Source organism: Mastigoproctus giganteus, chromosome 2 (genome assembly GCF_048544385.1).
Source record: "Mastigoproctus giganteus isolate SK-2022 chromosome 2, ASM4854438v1, whole genome shotgun sequence".
Classification (NCBI taxonomy): Eukaryota; Metazoa; Arthropoda; class Arachnida; order Uropygi; family Thelyphonidae; genus Mastigoproctus; species Mastigoproctus giganteus.
In genome coordinates this window covers 190,040,832-190,058,916 of record NC_143576.1, presented here as the reverse complement: position 1 = coordinate 190,058,916, position 18,085 = coordinate 190,040,832, and the positions used below count along the sequence as shown (strand labels likewise).

The 18,085-nt window shown below is 37.6% G+C and overlaps 1 protein-coding gene across 1 annotated transcript in view; it reads left to right on the top strand.

The window, feature by feature from the left end:
- unc79 (UNC-79 domain-containing protein) overlaps positions 1 to 18,085 on the top strand; it is a 1,082,710-nt gene that overhangs the window by 844,780 nt on the left and 219,845 nt on the right. The window contains exon 44 of the mRNA XM_090389680.1: positions 1,719 to 1,823. Within this exon, the coding sequence (XP_090245806.1) occupies positions 1,719 to 1,823 (105 nt within the window). The remainder of the gene's footprint in view (positions 1 to 1,718; positions 1,824 to 18,085) is intronic.

Below are 18,085 nucleotides of genomic sequence, written 5' to 3'. Positions count from 1 at the left end.
GCCTTAGATGCTAATGCGCCAATAAAACCAAACCAAACCAAACTACTGATAATCAGATCAATCCCTCTAGTTGTCTCCCAAACATGCTTCTGTAGAAAACAATCATCCAATAAATCCACAAAAGCCTTGCTAGTTTGTGAGTGATCAAAAATTGCAGTCAATATCCGGGAAATTAAAATCCCCCATTATAAGACACGCTAATTTAATGGCCCACTCTATTTCTCTGCACAATTGCTCATTATACTCATCAGATTCATTATGCCTATAACACACACACCTACTCTCATTTTTTTCTTTCCCAGTGCTTATGTCACACCAAACAGACTCAATATTGCATTGTCCACCCACATCAACTGAATGCACTTCCTTAGATTTTATGTTTCTTCACTAACAGCATAATCCCTCCTCCCTTCCTGTCCTGTCTATCCTTTCTGTACACATTGTACTCCCCAAATTCCAGTTCTTCACATGTCTGTGTGACATCGTGTCTCTGATATCCCAACAATATCTGCCTTTGATGTCTTGACTAGCACTTCAAGTTCATTGAATTTATTAACTATACTCCTAGCATTGGTGTACATGCAAGTATACATGCACCTGTTGCTACTCTTAGTTACCCTAACACAGCCCATGTATTTACTTGTTCCACCATGACTCCCAGCAGTCCTGGAAATTCCCATTGCCTTGCTTTCCAGGCTGCTGCTCAATTGCATTTCAATAGAAGTAATGCAAGAATCACTTTTGCCTCTGCCAGCGGCTACTGTTAATCTATTAGTCTGTGTATCCCCCCCAAGCTAGCACTTTTCCCACCCACCTAACTCTGCCTTGATAGCATCAGCAAATATTCTTGCACCCTTTCTATTTAAGTGTATCCCATCCTTATAGAAGCAGTCTCTCCTGTTAACAAGTACATCTGTTAATCTATTAGTCTGTGTATCCCCCCCAAGCTAGCACTTTTCCGAACCACCTAACTCTGCCTCGATAGCATCAGCAAATATTCTTGCACCCTTTCTATTTAAGTGTATCCCATCCCCATAAAAGCAGTCTCTCCTGTTAACAAGTACAGACCAGGCTGAGAAAAATTCTATTCCTTGAGCCTTGCACAATCTCTCCAGGGCCAATTTGATCAACAGGGTTTTCATCATATATACTCCCTCCTATCGTGTCTGGGCAGAATTGCAGACACTTTCACATTCACCCCTAACTCGCGACTTTTTTTCAGCATTGTCTTGGACTTGTTAAGTAATTCTGCCAGTCTCCTACTCTTAATATCATTAGTGCCAACGTATGCAACAATATCACCCTTTGTACCCTTAAAGGATGATATCTGCCCTACAACATCATCAACCTTTGCCCCTCGCAGACATACACACATGCACGCACGCACGTGCGTGCGTGTGTGCGTGCGTGCGTGTGTGTGTGTTGAACATCAATTCCAGAAGAAGAGTATGAGTGTGCTTTTCAGCTGGTAGTACTTACGCTTTCCATATTTGCATGTCATCACAATGTGCCATGCAATTTTCAGGCAGTTCTATTAACTCTTCTAGGTGGGGAAATTTTCCTGACGTTGAATGCAGTATGTGTAATTTCTTTTATTTTATTAGTAAATTATATTCATTTTTAAGTCCTAAAATAAGCAACAATACCAGTAGATTATTGTCGTACATTTGATTTATTTCTTTTACCTTTTAAAAATTCAAAAAATTTTTGTCTTTCAGGAACGTGACAAATTAATTTTATCACGTACAGTGGTCTTCGAACTTGTTCAAGCACTTAAGTTCAAAACCTCTGTACCTGATGCTAATCTGCTGATGTTGATTCAGGTAATTATCTGTTTAATTCTTTGATAATTCAGTGTAACTAATTCTGTACTTGTTGTTGTTGTTATTTTGGTTTTTTAGGAGCATTAGCAACTAAAGCCATATTGCTCTGGAGATATACAGTGGTCATTATCTGACCTTTCTGCATCCTCCATATTTGGTGGTCACAGGCTGGATCCCCGGTCTAATCAAGAAGCGTGTGCTACGCACTGCTGCTCCTGCCCACCTAGCTACGGAGACGCCAGTACTTGATGGGAGAGGAAAAAAAATCACTAACATTCAAATTTTCAATTTAATTCAATTTTTATTTAATTCAACTTCAGTCATTTTATATTAAGAAATTTGATTTCTGTTAGCACTGCAGTATTATTATTATTATTATTATTATTAAATAAAATGTTTGCCGCATCACTGATTTTAGTGCAAACACTTTATACCCTTTTAAGGAATTTAGAATGTATCATTATAATTTCAGGTGACACATTTGCTGTAATGAAGATTAATTAAAATTACTATGATAACATATAAAGAAACTGAGCTTAATATTAGAGATCAATGTCAATATTTTCTTTTTATTATTATCTTTTTTTACTTAGTAACTGCATCTGTAATGACTACTAAAGCATTAAAGTAGACTTAGGAAACACTTGAACCATGAAATAAATACAGCAAATTAATTACATGTAAGGCAAGGTGCCATTCTGCTCCTGTGAACCTAAACACTCCTAAAATAAAATAAAAATGAACAAATAGTATAATATAGTTGTTTTATTATTATAGCTGATTGGTTAGATTCATAGAAGAATAGCACTTGCCTTACCTATAACCCTGTTAAATCATTAATTAATTTGTTGTATTTATTTTGTGGTTGAAGTGTTTCCTAAGTTTAATTTAATAATGATATAACCATGTTTTCATTCCCTATAATAATTGTCATTGAAGCATGTTCTTCTTCAATATTTTTCAAACTTTTATTGATTTTGGAGTGAGTAAGAAGCTGTAAGAATGCTGTAGATGGTGAAGAATTATAGATTAATAATTCTTCACCAACTTATGTTATTACACTGCTTATTTCATCTTTCTCCCAAAGTACCTCCCCACCCTTCCATTGATTTATACAGTATAACTTTCTACTCCTTTTAATTCATTTTGATTAATTCACAATCATGAAAGTCCCACTGGTGACAAATTACTGAGCTTGTACTGTATATCATGCTCCATATTGATGTAAAACCAATTCTGTATAAACTTTATTTCATCCATACACTTTCAGTCCAGAAAATATTTTGTGTTCATGAGTAGGAAAAAACAATTCAATTTAGTTACATCACAAAAATTTGTTTGTGGTCTAGATGTATAGAATATACTTTCTTTCAAAATGTAGGCAAGTGCTCGTTTTTGGTGTAGCATTTTGCTGAATGTTAGTTTTCTGTGCAACACCAGGTGAAACACTGTTTTACAGTGTATATTCATTGAGACATAATTACATCTCAAAGCTCATTGACCCAATACAAAAATGGCTTTCAATCTATCAGGATTATCATTTTTATCGATTTAGAGATAATATAGAGGCTACTTTGTTTATTATATCAGCTAAGTGATATTGTTCAAGAATACAGATATCAGATGAACCGATGAGTTTATTTGGAAATATGAAAATACACTGAATGATTATAAATTATCAGGGGATTCTAGAACATAGAAATTAGTCTTTAATCAAGTTACTCAAGGGCATGCCAAGGCAGATCATGAAAAGTCTTTGGCTGGGTTTGCAAAGAAAAGCAAACAGGAATGCTTTTCTTTGGTTAATTGAATAACTTTGGTTCAATTGATATGAATGGAATAACTTGATGGTCCTGCACAGGTTGTTGACAAACCTTTAGATATTTTCTCTTCTGCATTCACTCATGAAGTTTTTAGAGACAGAGATAGGAGACATCTATCTAAAACTGATTTTTTTTTTAGTGAAAACCCTAACTACAAAAGGCATTAGAATCTATGGTATTTAATATCATGCATAGGTTAAAAGAAGTTGAGGTGATAGAAGGAACTTTTTTTGATATTAGACTCAAATTTCTGTAGATTATAATATTTGGGAGTATATATGAAGGGAGTTCCAGAAAACAGAAGTAGATGGGATAAATGAGAAAGAAGAAGAGAGAGAATATCAAACTCAAAAAAAATTGGACATTGAATGAATGCTAACAGGTCTTTTCCAAACAAGCGCAAGTGTTTGGGCTTGTTTGGAAAAGAGCAGCAGAATTAGAGACAAGAGTTCTGAATAACAGTACATATGGAATTATCTATAAAAAAGGCATGTGATAGGAAATGAATATCTTTGAGACAGAAAATAGAGAAACTGTATGAAAAACAAGTCATTATTAATTAACCTGACTGCTGTCTTTGGAATAGAGTCTAAGAGCTTGAGAAAAGTTTTGGGGGAATATTGTTCCATCCCAGATGCGGGAACAATAGTATTAGTATTAGTAGTGGCAAATGATGCCAGAAAGCAAGCTTATACAGCATCAGCCAAAAAAAAAAAAAAAAACATTCCCATTCCATCTATTCATTCCTTCCAGTAGTTTGTCTAGTTCTTACTTTCAGACTATCCACTTCCACAACATCAAACAGAAGTTAGTTCCAGCAATCAACCACCCAATTAGCTGCTGACAAAATTCTGCACATCTGTTCTGTAAACATCCTTTTTCAGCTTGAATTTGTGCCCCCTCGTGTGCAGTCTGAGTAAGAAGAAGAATCCCATCAGCATTGAGCTTGCTCAGTCCATTCAGAGCCTTAAACACATCGATCAGATCATCTTGTAGGTGCCTGGTCTCCAGATGCTGCAATTTTCAGAACTGAAGCCTTTCTTGGTAGGAGCACCTCCTTTGTTTTATTCACCAATCTTGTTGCCCCTTCTCTGCTGCACCCATTACAGCAGCTCTACATTTATCATAAAATGAGGCATCCACGTTTGTATGCAGCACTCAAGATGTGTCTTGACAATTGTCTTATACAATGGAATAATCACTTCCTTTATCCCTGCTAGCAAAATTCCTGTATGTCATAGACAAAATCCCAAGTGCTGTCCTGGCAGCTTGTCTACACAGGTCGGAGAGCTTCATATCTGACTGCAAAATTACCCCCAGGTCTTTCATTTTACACTAACCTGAGTAGTACCACACAATATGTCAATCTGGGATTACTGCTGTCCATATGCAGTACTTTGCATTTGTCAATGTTCAAATGCAATTGCCATTTCTCAGCCATACTGCCTAATTTTTCTATATCTTGTTGCAGTAGCATACTTCATTACTATCATTAACCACCCTGCCAACCTTCATATCAAATGCAAACTTAAACATTAAGCCTGAAATACCTTCATCAATATCATTAATAAATGCAGAAAGCAACAATGGGCCCCAGCATCAACACTGTAGGCTAATGTTATCATTGGACTCCTAGGAGACTTCACTGATAACATTATTCACAATGAACAATGTCAATTAATAACAACTGACTCTCTCTCTCTCTCTCTCTCTCTCTCTCTCTTTCTCTTTCTCTCTCTTCACCCATGCAACCATCCCTTTTCCCATAGGAGTAACTTCCCCTTAATGCCACACTGCTCCAATTTGTAAAGCACACTTTTATGTTCAACAGTATCAAAAACCCTTGAAATCCAAGTATATGATATTAGAATTATTTTTTGCATCCAGTTCCTTTGTTACCACATCATGGTATCTAATCAAATTTCTCAGACAAGATCACCACTTGGCAAACCCATGCTGTGACTGAAGTATAACTGCACTTCTGTCTAGATGGTTCAGCATTACTTCTTTAGCCAAATACGGCATTACTTCTTTAGCCAAATACGCCATTACTTTCCCTGGTACGGAAGTTAAGCTAACTGGTATGTAATTACTCATATCACTCTTTGTTTCCCCTTTGTGAATTAGGGATACCTTTGCACATCGCCGGTCTGCAGAGACTTTTTCTGAATCCTGGGATGCTCTTATAATTATGGCTAAGGGTGTTCTTACCTCATTTGCTGCCTCCATTAATTGGATGATCCCATCCACCTCAGGTGCTTTTCTTATATTTAACTTTGACAATTTCTCTTCCACTTTTGTCTCAGTTATTACAAAATCCTTTATATTTTGCATCTACAAAATCCCTTATACAGTAAACTCCCAGTTAACCGGCACCCATGGGGATTGGTAGATGCCGGATAACTGTAGTTTCTGGTTGCTTGAGAGTTAGTATTAAAAAATTACTTGACTATTATACTAAGCCCACTACTTAGAAAATTAAGACAAACATATAGACAAATTTTACTAAAGAAACTGAGTTTTATTATAGAAACAGCTTTTTGAATACAGTAACTTACAAAAAAACACACTCAAAACTGTTGCAGTAGGTAGAGAGTTTACTGGGTAGACATCGCATGAGGATAGTCAGGATCTGCTGATGTAGCTGGGACAGGATCAGGAGAGTCTGTAGATGGTTTTGGATCTGCATCAGTAGGTGATATTGTGCTGCCAAACTTGCTTTCAGCATTCTTCAAAAATGAACGAATATCACTCCTTTTTGGTGAAGATCCTCTCTTTCAAATTCTTGCAGCATGTTTACATATGGGGTTGAAATTACTGTGACATTAGCATTTTCATAAAGGTATAGATTGGTGATGCTGAAAGCAGACACCTTTCACTAGACAGTACCTTTTTGGCTGTAAAGTGGTTACTGGATGCAAAAATTCATATCACCTTCATTGTCCATGAAGGTGATATGAATTTTTGGCCACCCAGTATCCAAATTTTGTTTATTTACATACCCATTCACATAAAAGTGAGCCTTATCAATCTTGATTAAACAATTGATTGTCTGGATCATTGTTCAACTTCTGTAGGAATGGATTGCAGAAATTGAAGCATGTATCCAAATCACAAACAAGCAATCGTTGAACCATTTGCATTTTATACATATACAGATGGAACTATAATAAATCAATATGCAGTATACACTTCATTGTGATATGTTCAGAACTACAGTATCTGTAAATGTAATGTGAAACCTCCAGATTTCACATTACATTTACTACCAGATACTGTAGTTCTCTCTACTCCCCGCACGAGATCAACTAACTGCAGACCCAATTGAAGAGATCTTTAGAAATTGCTTAAGATATAGAAATATGACAGAACTCAAATGCAGGCCTCTCTAAATGAGCGACAAGTACAGACACCATTATATTATTATGGAGACATGCTCTGATTGCATCACTTTGAAATATCTGGTTCTTCAAGTCTCAAAGATACCATTCAACATGTCTCATATATGAACAATAGTCATTATACTTCCTAGCTGATCTTTGTTTAGTTTCATTATGGAGAAGGCCCATTCATAAATGTACATTTGTTGATGCAAATAAACTTGTATCAATTATGCATGGCAAAGAAAATGCAGAAAACAAACCTTAGGAGTTTATAGAAGTCGAGAACAGGAGCATTAAATTACTTCTTCAGTTAATGATCACATTGCAGCTTAAGCACTTCAGTTTGCATTTTTCTGGGCGCTCTGAGTTTTTTTTTTAATGAAACCTCAAGCACTATTATTAGAACCTATAGTACTTAGTAGCATGCATGGGTTGAAGAGGTTGAGAAGATGAAAGAAGATACTTATTGACATTAGACTTGAATTTCTGTAGATTGTAATTTTCAGGAAATATATATCGAGGGAAGTTGAAGGAATGTATGAGGATAAAGAAAAGTTGGTTTTGTGAGTTTGAAGTTGGACAATAAAAGGATGCTGATTGGTTGTGGCACATGTTCAGACTGTTTCAGAAGAGAGAGAGAGAGAGAGAGAGAGAGAGAGAGAGAGAGAGAGAGAGAGAGAGAGAGAGAGAGAGAGGGAATTATAGAAGCCAATTCAGAAGAACAGTGCCCATGGAGGACCTATAGAAATGGCATGCAACAGAAACAGAATGTCTACGAGACAGACAGACAGACAGTGGAGAGAATTTGTCAGAGATGAGGCATTAATTTTTTTTTTTTTTTTTTTTATGTAAACCCCAAAATGAGAAGTATTAGAACCTATAGTACTTAGTACCATACTTGGGTTGGAGGTTGAGAAGACGAAAGAAGATATTTGTTGACATTGGACTTGAACTTCTATAGACTGTAATTTTCAGGAAATACACATGAAGGAAGGTTGTTCCAGAAAACGGCAGTTGAATCAATAAACGAGGAAGATGAAAAGTTGGTTCTGTGAGTTTGAAGTTGAACAGAAAATGGATGTTCGCTGGTGGCGGCACGGGTTGAAAGAGAGAGCGGGAATTATAGAAGCCAATTCAGAAGAACATTGCCTATGGAAGTATCTGTAGAAGAGGCATGCAGCAGAAACAGTACGTCTATGAGACAGCGAGTGGAGAGACTCTGTTAGAGATGAATCATTAATTAACCTAACTGCTCTCTTCTGAATGGAATCAAGAAGCCTGAGAGAGGTTTTGGGAGCACCACCCCAGATGTGGGAACAATATTCCATGCCACGGCAGATTTTCGATTTATACAGAGTGAGCAGCTGTTTGGAAGAAAAGTAATGGCGGAAGCGAAAGAGAAAACCAAGTTTTTTAGATGCAGAGGAAGCAATATTTGTAATGTGCTTGTGCCAAGAGAGAGATTAGAAGTCAGGGTAATCCCCAAAAGAGAGATATCATTTTGCCTAGAAATCGGAGTGTCACTAAAGATAAGCATAGGAGCAGAAGAATCCTTTTTGCGAGATAAAAGACAAGACTGAGTTTCAGAAGGGTTGAAATCAACTACATTGTCTTTGCCCCACTGGAGAATTACCTGAAGATCGGCATTTAAGGAATTGGTAGCAGATTTTCGAGAAGTTGAAGCTGATTGAGCAGTGGAAGGTTTCTCAAAATGGAAAGTAGAATTCAATGTGCTATCATCAGCAAAACTATGGATAGGATTTCCAGTCAGTGGAACAAGGTCATTAATATACAAGAGGAAAAGAGTGGGGGAAAGAACTGAACCTTGGGGGACACCGGCATTAGTGGAGAAGTTAGAAGACAGAGAGCCATCTACCATCACCCTCAATGAGCGATCAGAGAGAAAACTGAATAACCAATTATTAAAAACAGTTGGCAAACCATAAGATAAAGCTTGTTTAGAAGACCTTCAAGCCAAACACGATCGAAAGCATTAGCATTAGTAGAGGCATATGATGCAAGAAAGCAAGCTTATGAAGCATCAGCCAAAAAAAAAAACACTCCCATTTCACCCCTCCTTTCATTCGAAATACCTGTCCAGCTGAGCCTTAAATTTATTTAGGATGTAAACTTAAATTTATTTAGGGATGGAAGTCTGTTCCGCCAACCAACTACCCGCTGGCTAAAGGCAAATTTTCACACATCTATCCTACATCTGTCTTTCCTCAATTTGAATTTATGCCCCCTCAGGTGATTATTCTGAGCAAGAGGAAGAATCCCATCGGCAAATGATTCAAGGCTTTGTACTCCTCTATCAGATCACCTCGCCGGTGCCTAGTCTCCAGACACTGTAATTTGCAAAACTTAAGCCTTTCTTCATAAGAGCAACCCTTTGTTCCATTCACTAATCTTGTTGCCCTTCTCTGTACTCGTTCCAGCAGCTCTACATTATTCTTGAAATGAGGCCTTCAGACTTGTATACAGTACTCAAGGTGTGGCCTTACCATTGCCTTATACAAGGGAATAATCACCTCCTTATCTCGGCTAGAAAAATTCCTGTATATCATTTAAAAGACACCATGAGCTACTCTTGCAGCCCATCTGCACTGCTCAGAGAACTTCATATCTGCCTGCACAATTACCCCAGGTCCTTTTCATTCTCTACCACTGACAGTGTAGTAACAAAGTGTTGATATGCTGCTCTAGGGTTACTGTTTCCCATATGTAGTACTTTACATTTGTCAATGTTAAACTTCATTTGCCACCTCTCAGCCCATCTGCTCAACCTTTCCAGATCCTGTTGCAGCAGCATAGTGTCAGTAGTGTCCTTGACAACCCTGCCAACCTTTGTATTGTCTGCAAACTTGGACATTAAGCTTGATATACCATCATCAATATCATTTATAAATACAGAAAACAACAATGGACCCAACACAGAACCCTGAGGAACTCCACTAATAACATTAGTCCTCGATGAGCAGTGTCCATTGATTACCATTTTTTGTCTTTTCCCCTCAACCATCCCTTTATCTCTAGCAGCAATTTCCCTTCAATGCGACACTGCTCCAATTTGTGCAGCAGTCTTCCATTTGCAACAGTATCAAAAGCCTTTCTAAGATCCAAATATATAATATCAAAGTTATTCCCTACATCCAGTTCTTTTGTGACTGCATCATAGTATCCAATCAAATTGGAAAGGCAAGACTTTCCCTTAACAAAACCATCCTGTGTCCATGCTATAACTGAAGTCTTTTCTAGATGATCCTGCAGTGCTTCTTTAACCAGTGCATCCATTAATTTTCCTGGAACAGAAGTTAAACTCACAGGTCTATAATTACTTGTGTCAGCCTTCAATCCTCCTTTGTGAATTGGGGTCACATTTGCACCTCTCCAGTCTATGGGTACCTCCCCCGAGTCCAAAGAAACTCTCATAATTATGGCTAAGGATTTGCTTACTTCCTTTGCTGCCTCCTTTAATATAACTGGATAGATCCCATCCACCCCAGGTGCCTTTTTTATGTTTATCTTCAACAATTTATCCTCCACTTTCCTCTCAGTTATTACAAAATCATCTAGCTCACTGCCAGAGTTTACCTTACCTCTGGCATACCACTTCCTGAATAACTCCTCATGTGTGAATGTAGGTGCAAAATATTTGTTTAGTTTGTTAGCCACCTGAGCAGGATCCTCAACTGTTGAACCATCAATATCCAGTGGACCAATCTGATTCATCCCTTTCCTTCTAGAGTTTACATAGGTAAAGAACGCTTTTCTGTTTTTCTTTGCATCCTTTGCCAAGAGTTTCTCATAATCTGCCTTTGCCTGCCTAATCTCCATTGTGACTTGGTTACAGACCAGCTTATATCTATCATAGACTTCCATGTCACCCATTAATTTATATGTATCTCATGCAATTTTCTTCTCTGCCATATGTCTCATTAGTTCATCTGACATCCATTTAGGCTTAAACCTTGAACAATATTTCTTAGTTGGTATGTAAAGCCTAGTAACTTCCAAGATAAGTTCTTTGAATGCTTCCCATTTTGAATTTGCTGTTGGTAACATCATCAGTTGGTCCCACTGTACAGAATTTAAATACTGTCTCAGACCATCATAGTTGCCTTTACAAAAGCAAAAACCCTTCCCTTTACCCCTGATGGTAGTTACCTCTTTGAGTAAATCCCACTTTAGCACACTGTGATCACTGCCACCTAGTAATTCCTTTATCTGCAGATTGTTAATGAAGAATCACTACTGATAATCAGATCAAGAGTATTACTCCCTCTACTTGCCTCCTGAACATGCTGATGTAGAAAACAATCATCCAATAAATCCACAAAGGGCTTGCTAGTGTGTGAGTGACCAACCCACGAATTCCAGTCAATAACTGGGAAATTAAAATCCCACATTATAAGACTCTCTGATTTACTGGCCCACTCTATTTCCCTGTACAGTTTCTTATTATACTCATCAGTCATTAGGCCTATAGCAGACTCCTACTCTCAATTTTGATCTCCCAATGCTTATGTCACAGCAAACTGACTCGACACTGCACTTTCCAGCAACCACTGGCTTCACTTCCTTGGATTTTATGTGTTTCTTAACTAATAGCATAACCCCTCCTCCCTTCCTATCCTGTCTATCCTTTCTGTACACATTGTACTCCCGAAATTCCAGTTCTGCATTCCTTAAATCTGTGTAACACCACGTCTCTGATATCCCAAAAATATCTGCCTTTGATGTTGTGAGAAATACCTCAAATTCATCAAATTTATTTACCAAACTCCTAGCATTAGTGTACACGCAAGTATACATGCACCTGTTCCTATTCTTAGCTACCCTAACACAACCCATGTGGTTACTTGTGCCGCAATGACTCCCAGCAGTCTCTGAAATATCCTGCATCTTGTTTTCCAGGCTGCTACTCATTCCAATAATTCAGTGCATTCAGTGCAAGAATCACTTTCACCTCTGCCAGTGGCTACTGTTAATCTATTAGTCCTTGTATCCCCCCAATCTAGCTGTTTTCCTACCCACCTAACACTGCCTCAGTAGCATCAGCAAATATTCTTGCACCTTTTCTATTTAAGTGTATCCCATCCCTGTAGAAGCAGTCTCTCCTGTTAACAAGTACAGACCAGGCTGAAAGAAAAAAATATAACAATAGGTCAATAAAGCGGCTAAATATGGCTAAAAAACTTCTCTTTCAGCAGAGCTGCAACTTGTAACACATGGATTTGATACCCTTACCGATACTAAGTACAGTCAATCCTCGTATAGCACGATAGTTGTGTTCCTAGAAACCCTCGTGCAATGCAAAATCGTGCAATATAAACAACAGGCCCTATGGGAAAAATAGGGTTATGTGCCGACCACCCAAGATTGAACACACATTTGTAACCAAAACATTACCAAACACAATAAATAATCGTTATAAAATACTTACGTATTTTATTACAATTATTTATTATTATACGTAATACATAAGCATTTTAATTACTTAAGTATTTTAAGTAATACGTAAGTATTTTATTACGACTATTACTTAATAAAATATTGCTAATGCTTTTGCTTTTATCGTAAGCAAAGTTTTTTGTTTGATTTCTATACAAACAGATGACAGCCGTTCCATCTCTTCCAATTCTTTGTGTCTTAATCTAATGGATTTTAATTACACTTTGAGTTGTTCCTGCTATCAAAGTTGTTTTTATTTTCTCTGCATTCTTTGTAATTCTCGGCGTTGCCTCATTTAGGTCTGTAGCACGTGCAATATCACATGGTCTCTCATTTCGCTCAAAGCGTTTCACAATTTCATATTTTTTCTCTATCGACAGAGGCGGACTGGCCATAAGTCTTACGAGGGAAGCCCCGGTAACATTCTTCTCTTGAACAGCCTTAGCTCATTTATTGGAAAACCAAGGTTTAGATAAAGGACGAGATTTTAAAGTGGAGTGTGGGATAAAGGATTCCATTCCTGCAAGAATAATTTCACTGACACGATCTGAGCAAACGTTGACATCAGAAGTTTTGAAACAGTAATCCGACCAAGGAAAAGAAGAAAAGAAATCTTGCAGGTCATCCCATTTTGCATTCTTGTAATGCCAAACAACACGAGGTTGGGAATAGCCATGAGATAAAGGCTCCATTGGAGAAGAGACAATCACCAAGTTGTGATCTGAAGTGCCTAAAGGACCTCTCACTTCGACCGTATACTTAGAAGGGTTGTTTGTGAGGAAAAAGATCAAGCATGTTGGCTGTGTGATTAGGATTGTCTGGTATTCTTATAGGTAAATGAACAATCTGTGCAAGGTCATTAGTAATTGCAAAAGCCTCAGAATCTCAACTAGCTGGGTCGGTGTGACTAGAAAACGGAAGCCAGCTGGAGTTGTGAACATTAAAATCAATAAGGAAAATTACCTCACTGTTAGGAAAGTTAGACTGGAGAAAGTCAAGTTGCAAAGAGAGGAAGCCAAAGAGCTCCAAGTGATTAGTGGAGTTGGGAGAATGGTAGAGACAACAGATGAATTTGACACAATGAGGTAGAGATATTTTAAGCCAGAGAAGATCAAAGAAAGGAGATTCCAAATTGCCACATCTCTGACAGGGAATATCAGAATGGACATATGCACAACTACCACCTTTGGGGCGAAAGGAATCATACAGCGAATAATTTGGGCATCTGAGATGAGCAGTAGTTGAATCAACCGATAACTGAGATTCTGTCAGAAAAAGTACATGGGGTTTGGTAAACTGCAAGTGGAAATGGACATTGTTGAGATTAGAATTGAGACCACGTATATTTGTGAAATGAATTAGGAAGTACTTGCGAGGTTTAGATCTTTTCGCAGATAAGCTTGCTCTATTAGTTTGACAATTCATGGTGTATTGAATAGTAAGAAAAAGTAGGTGGGACATGCTGCATGAAGTAATGAAATTTTTGGATATGGCGTACGCATGGTAAGAGTATACCCAGATCCTTGACATAACGTGGCCTCGACAATGCTCCCCGCATACACACTACTCGGACTCCCTCCAGTCACTATCTGGCAGAGTAGAGGTAGCAAGATTATACACTATCTGATCCGGAAGCCTCCTAGAGAGTTACCAATAGGTTCGGTCCAGTGTACTAACTAGCGGCTGGCCTGCGAACACCGTTTTAGAGCTGTATCCTCGAAATATAAGGAATATTGGTTCTCGCCACGATGTTCATCATAACTTCAAAAGACATTAATCATACTGCATGATGGAAGAGATAGGGAAGGGTTGACCAGAACTTACCTCTAGGGACTAAACATGGGTTCCACCACTTCAAGCCTCCAATAAGCAAAGTGGTGGTATTGCACCGGTTGATGAGAGTCATCTACCACCTAGTACTGCCTGGTAACATAGAGGGGCGGCATTCCTCCATGTGGTGTGGGTGCCACACCTCGACTCCTGCTTGCATTGGTTCACACCTGGGTGGTCACCCACCATGTACTTGTGCATGGAGATTTGTGACAACCTCAAAGACCCTTCAGGTTGTCACAATTAACCTAACTGCCCTCTTTTGAATGAAATTTAGAAGCCTGAAAGAAGTTTTAGTGGCACCACCCCAAATGTGGGAACAATATTCTATGATAGGGTGGATTTGCAATTTTAATGGAAGAAGGTCATTAATATACAAAAGGAAAAGAGTGGGAAAAAAACAGAACCTCGGGGAACACCTTCATTACTGGAGAAGTTAGAAGACAGAGAGCCCATTTACAATCACTCGTAGTGAGTGGTCAGAGAGAAAACTGAATACTCCAATTCGAAAAACAGTGGAAAACCATAAGATGGAAGCTTATTTAGAAGATCTTTATGCCAAACACAATCAAAACCCCTTTGAAATGTCAAGTGCAACAGCTTGTGTTTCACCAACCTATTCCATTGAATTTGTCCATAGATGGATAATATAAGCCAGTATATCACCAGTAGATCAACACTGACAGAATTCATACTGGTGATCATTGATCAGATGGAAGGTTTATGGATAATTTGAATTGTTTGTTAATTGATTTCTCTATTAATTTGGAAAGAGTAGAAGTAATTGCAATGGGACGATAATTGGATGGGAGGGATTTGCCACCCTTTTAAGGAATTGGTTGGATATGAGCAAATTTTCAAGCAAAAGAGAAAACATCTGTTCAATAAGATAGTGAAAAAAGTGACACAGAACAGGAGTAAGCTCAGGAGCACAGATTTTGAGAACAAGTGGAGAAATACCATCTGGACCTGATGCTTTCTGGCATCAAGACTATTCAAAATTTTTCTTAAATCCTTTCGACAGAACACCACAGGATGTGTCGAATGGGATGTACTGGGAATGGTAATCACCAAGATCATCAATACACGAGTTAGAAAAAAAATAAGTAGGATGACAGCAGGTCAGCTTTATCTTTGGCTGAAGCAGCAGCAGAACCATCTGGTTTTGACAGAGGTGGGAATAGGGATGGGCAGAAGTTGTGACCAATAGTTTTGGCAAGAGACCAGAATGCTCAACTATCATTTGGACAAGAAGCAAGTTTTCTACTCTTAGCCTGTTCAAAATATAGTTTGAACTGATTAATAAATGTTGCTTCACAGTTCTTGTGAGCTTTGGTTTAGGCAAAAAATGAACCTGGAGATTTGGATACAAGCCAATTACGATATGAAACATTCTTATCTTGAACAACTTTAGCACATTTATTGGAAAACCAAGATTTGGATAAAGGATGAGATTTTAAGGTGGAGTGTGGAATAAATGATTTCAACTCTGCGAGAATAATTTTACTGGCATGATTTGAGCAAACTTTTACATCAGGAGATTTAAAAAAGTAATCCGACCAAAGAAAAGAAAATCTTTCAGATAATCCCATTTTGCATTCTTGCAATGCTAAGCAACATGAGGTTGAGAATGGCCATGAGTGAAAGCTTCTCCATTGGAGAAGAGACCACCGCCAAGTTGTGTTCTGAGGTGCGTAGAGGACAACTTACCTTGACAATGTACTTAGAATAGTTTGTGAGAAAATGATCAAGCATGTTGAATGTGTGGTTAGAATTGTCTATTCTGGTAGGTAAATGAACAATCTGTGCGAGGTCATTAATAATTGCAAAAACTTCAGCAGCATGACCAGCTGGATCTGTATGACTAGAGAACTAAAGCCAGCTGCAGTTGTGAACATTAAAATCACCAAGGAAAATTACCTCACTTTTAGGAAAGTTGAACTAGAGAAAGAGGAGATTCCAAATTACTGAGTCTCTGACAGGGAATATCAGAGTGGACATATGCACAAGTACCACCTTTGAAGCAACAGGAATCATACAGTAAATGAGCAGGATAACTGAGGGGAGCAGTGGTTGAATCAACCAAGTTGGGATTCTGTCAGAAAGTGTACATGGAGTTTGGCAGACTGTAAGTGGAAATGCACATCATTGAGATTGGAACTGAGACCACATATATTTGTGAAATAAACAAGGAAGTGTTTAGGAGGTTTAGATCTTATTGCAGATAAGTTTGTTCTATTAGTTTGACTATTCATGATGTATTCAGTAGTAAGAAAAGGTGGGGAGGACATTTTGTATGGAGTAATGAAATTTTTGGATATGGCATATACATTGCAAGAATATGCCCAGCTCTTTGATGTAATGTGGCTTCAACAATGTGTGCATTCACATTAAATGGAGAGCTGAATAACTTAATTTCTTCTTTAGGTTCAGAAAAATTCAAAATCATTCCTAGATTCTGTTTGAACATTGTGAATAATTCCCAGAAATTTATTAAAATAGAATTTTCTTCTGAACACTCCTTGTACAATTCACTCAAAGATGGAAAGCAAGTGCAGCTATTCCCAAAGCAACAGTTTTGTTTCGAAAACACTTATAGCTGTATGCAAATACATGATTCAGCAGTGTGGCATTGAATAAGCTTGCTGAAGAGATTCAGATGACATGTCATGTCAGCTAGAAATGCCAAATCATCAGCTTCACATTGGATCTGACAAATAAAAACCCTATATTTTATAATGATACATCTCAGCCAGTGAACACACACAAATGTGGCAAATCAAGGAATTCATCTTCAACATCAGCTGGGCGCTGACTGAACTGATGGTACCCTACACAAATCAATGCATTTATAACTTCACCCAGTTTATAAGCTTTTTTTTTATATAACCAGAATATCTGCAACCTTTGATATGTAAGTATCTTAAACTGTCATTTTGAAAAGGATTTACCATACTTAGCATTCGTGACTGTTACCTTCATGGCATCACACACTTGGCCTTTTCTTAAGTTGTGCAACTGAACAGCGAATGTTGCTGCTAGTTTGATAACTAGATATGACAAAATTGTACCAGTGTACACTTCATAAGATGCTACATGCTTGGGCTGATCTCCCTCTCCCCCCCCTTTACATTCCCTGAGAACAGCAGTTATCTCCTGAAAAATCAAATCATGCACTTGCCATTCATACCTTGAAAAAATTGACTAATTATTTTGAAATTTTTAGCACTCACTATCAGTTATATTTTTTAATAGCATTAAAAATGCTCAACACTTTCTCAAATATAGGAAAGTCATATCCTCACTTGCTCCATTGGAGATCACTAAATGAAATGACACAAATTTAAATGCTACTCTTGCTAAAACATTTCTCCACACAGTCAATATGAGGTATCAGTTTTGATTGGTCATATTGTGCCAAGTGATATCAGTGATATGAGAGTAGCAAAGCATGGTAAATATGCAGGTAGACACCTGGTTATTGAGGGAGAAAATTCATGGTGTTTGAAATAGCACTCTGTTTTAACTTAGAATTTAGGCAACATTAAATTAAATTAAATTAAAAGCCCATAATTTTCCTTCATCAGTAGCCAAAATACATTAATAATTAATTACAAATGAATTTAATTACTTACATTCTGCTAAACCAATTATTTATTTATTTGACTTATGAGTGGCAAAATAATGTTTGGAAAACAATGAATTTTATACATTCATTTAGCAATAAATGAAAAACTAAAATTTGCATAAAATCATATTTCTCATGGTAATT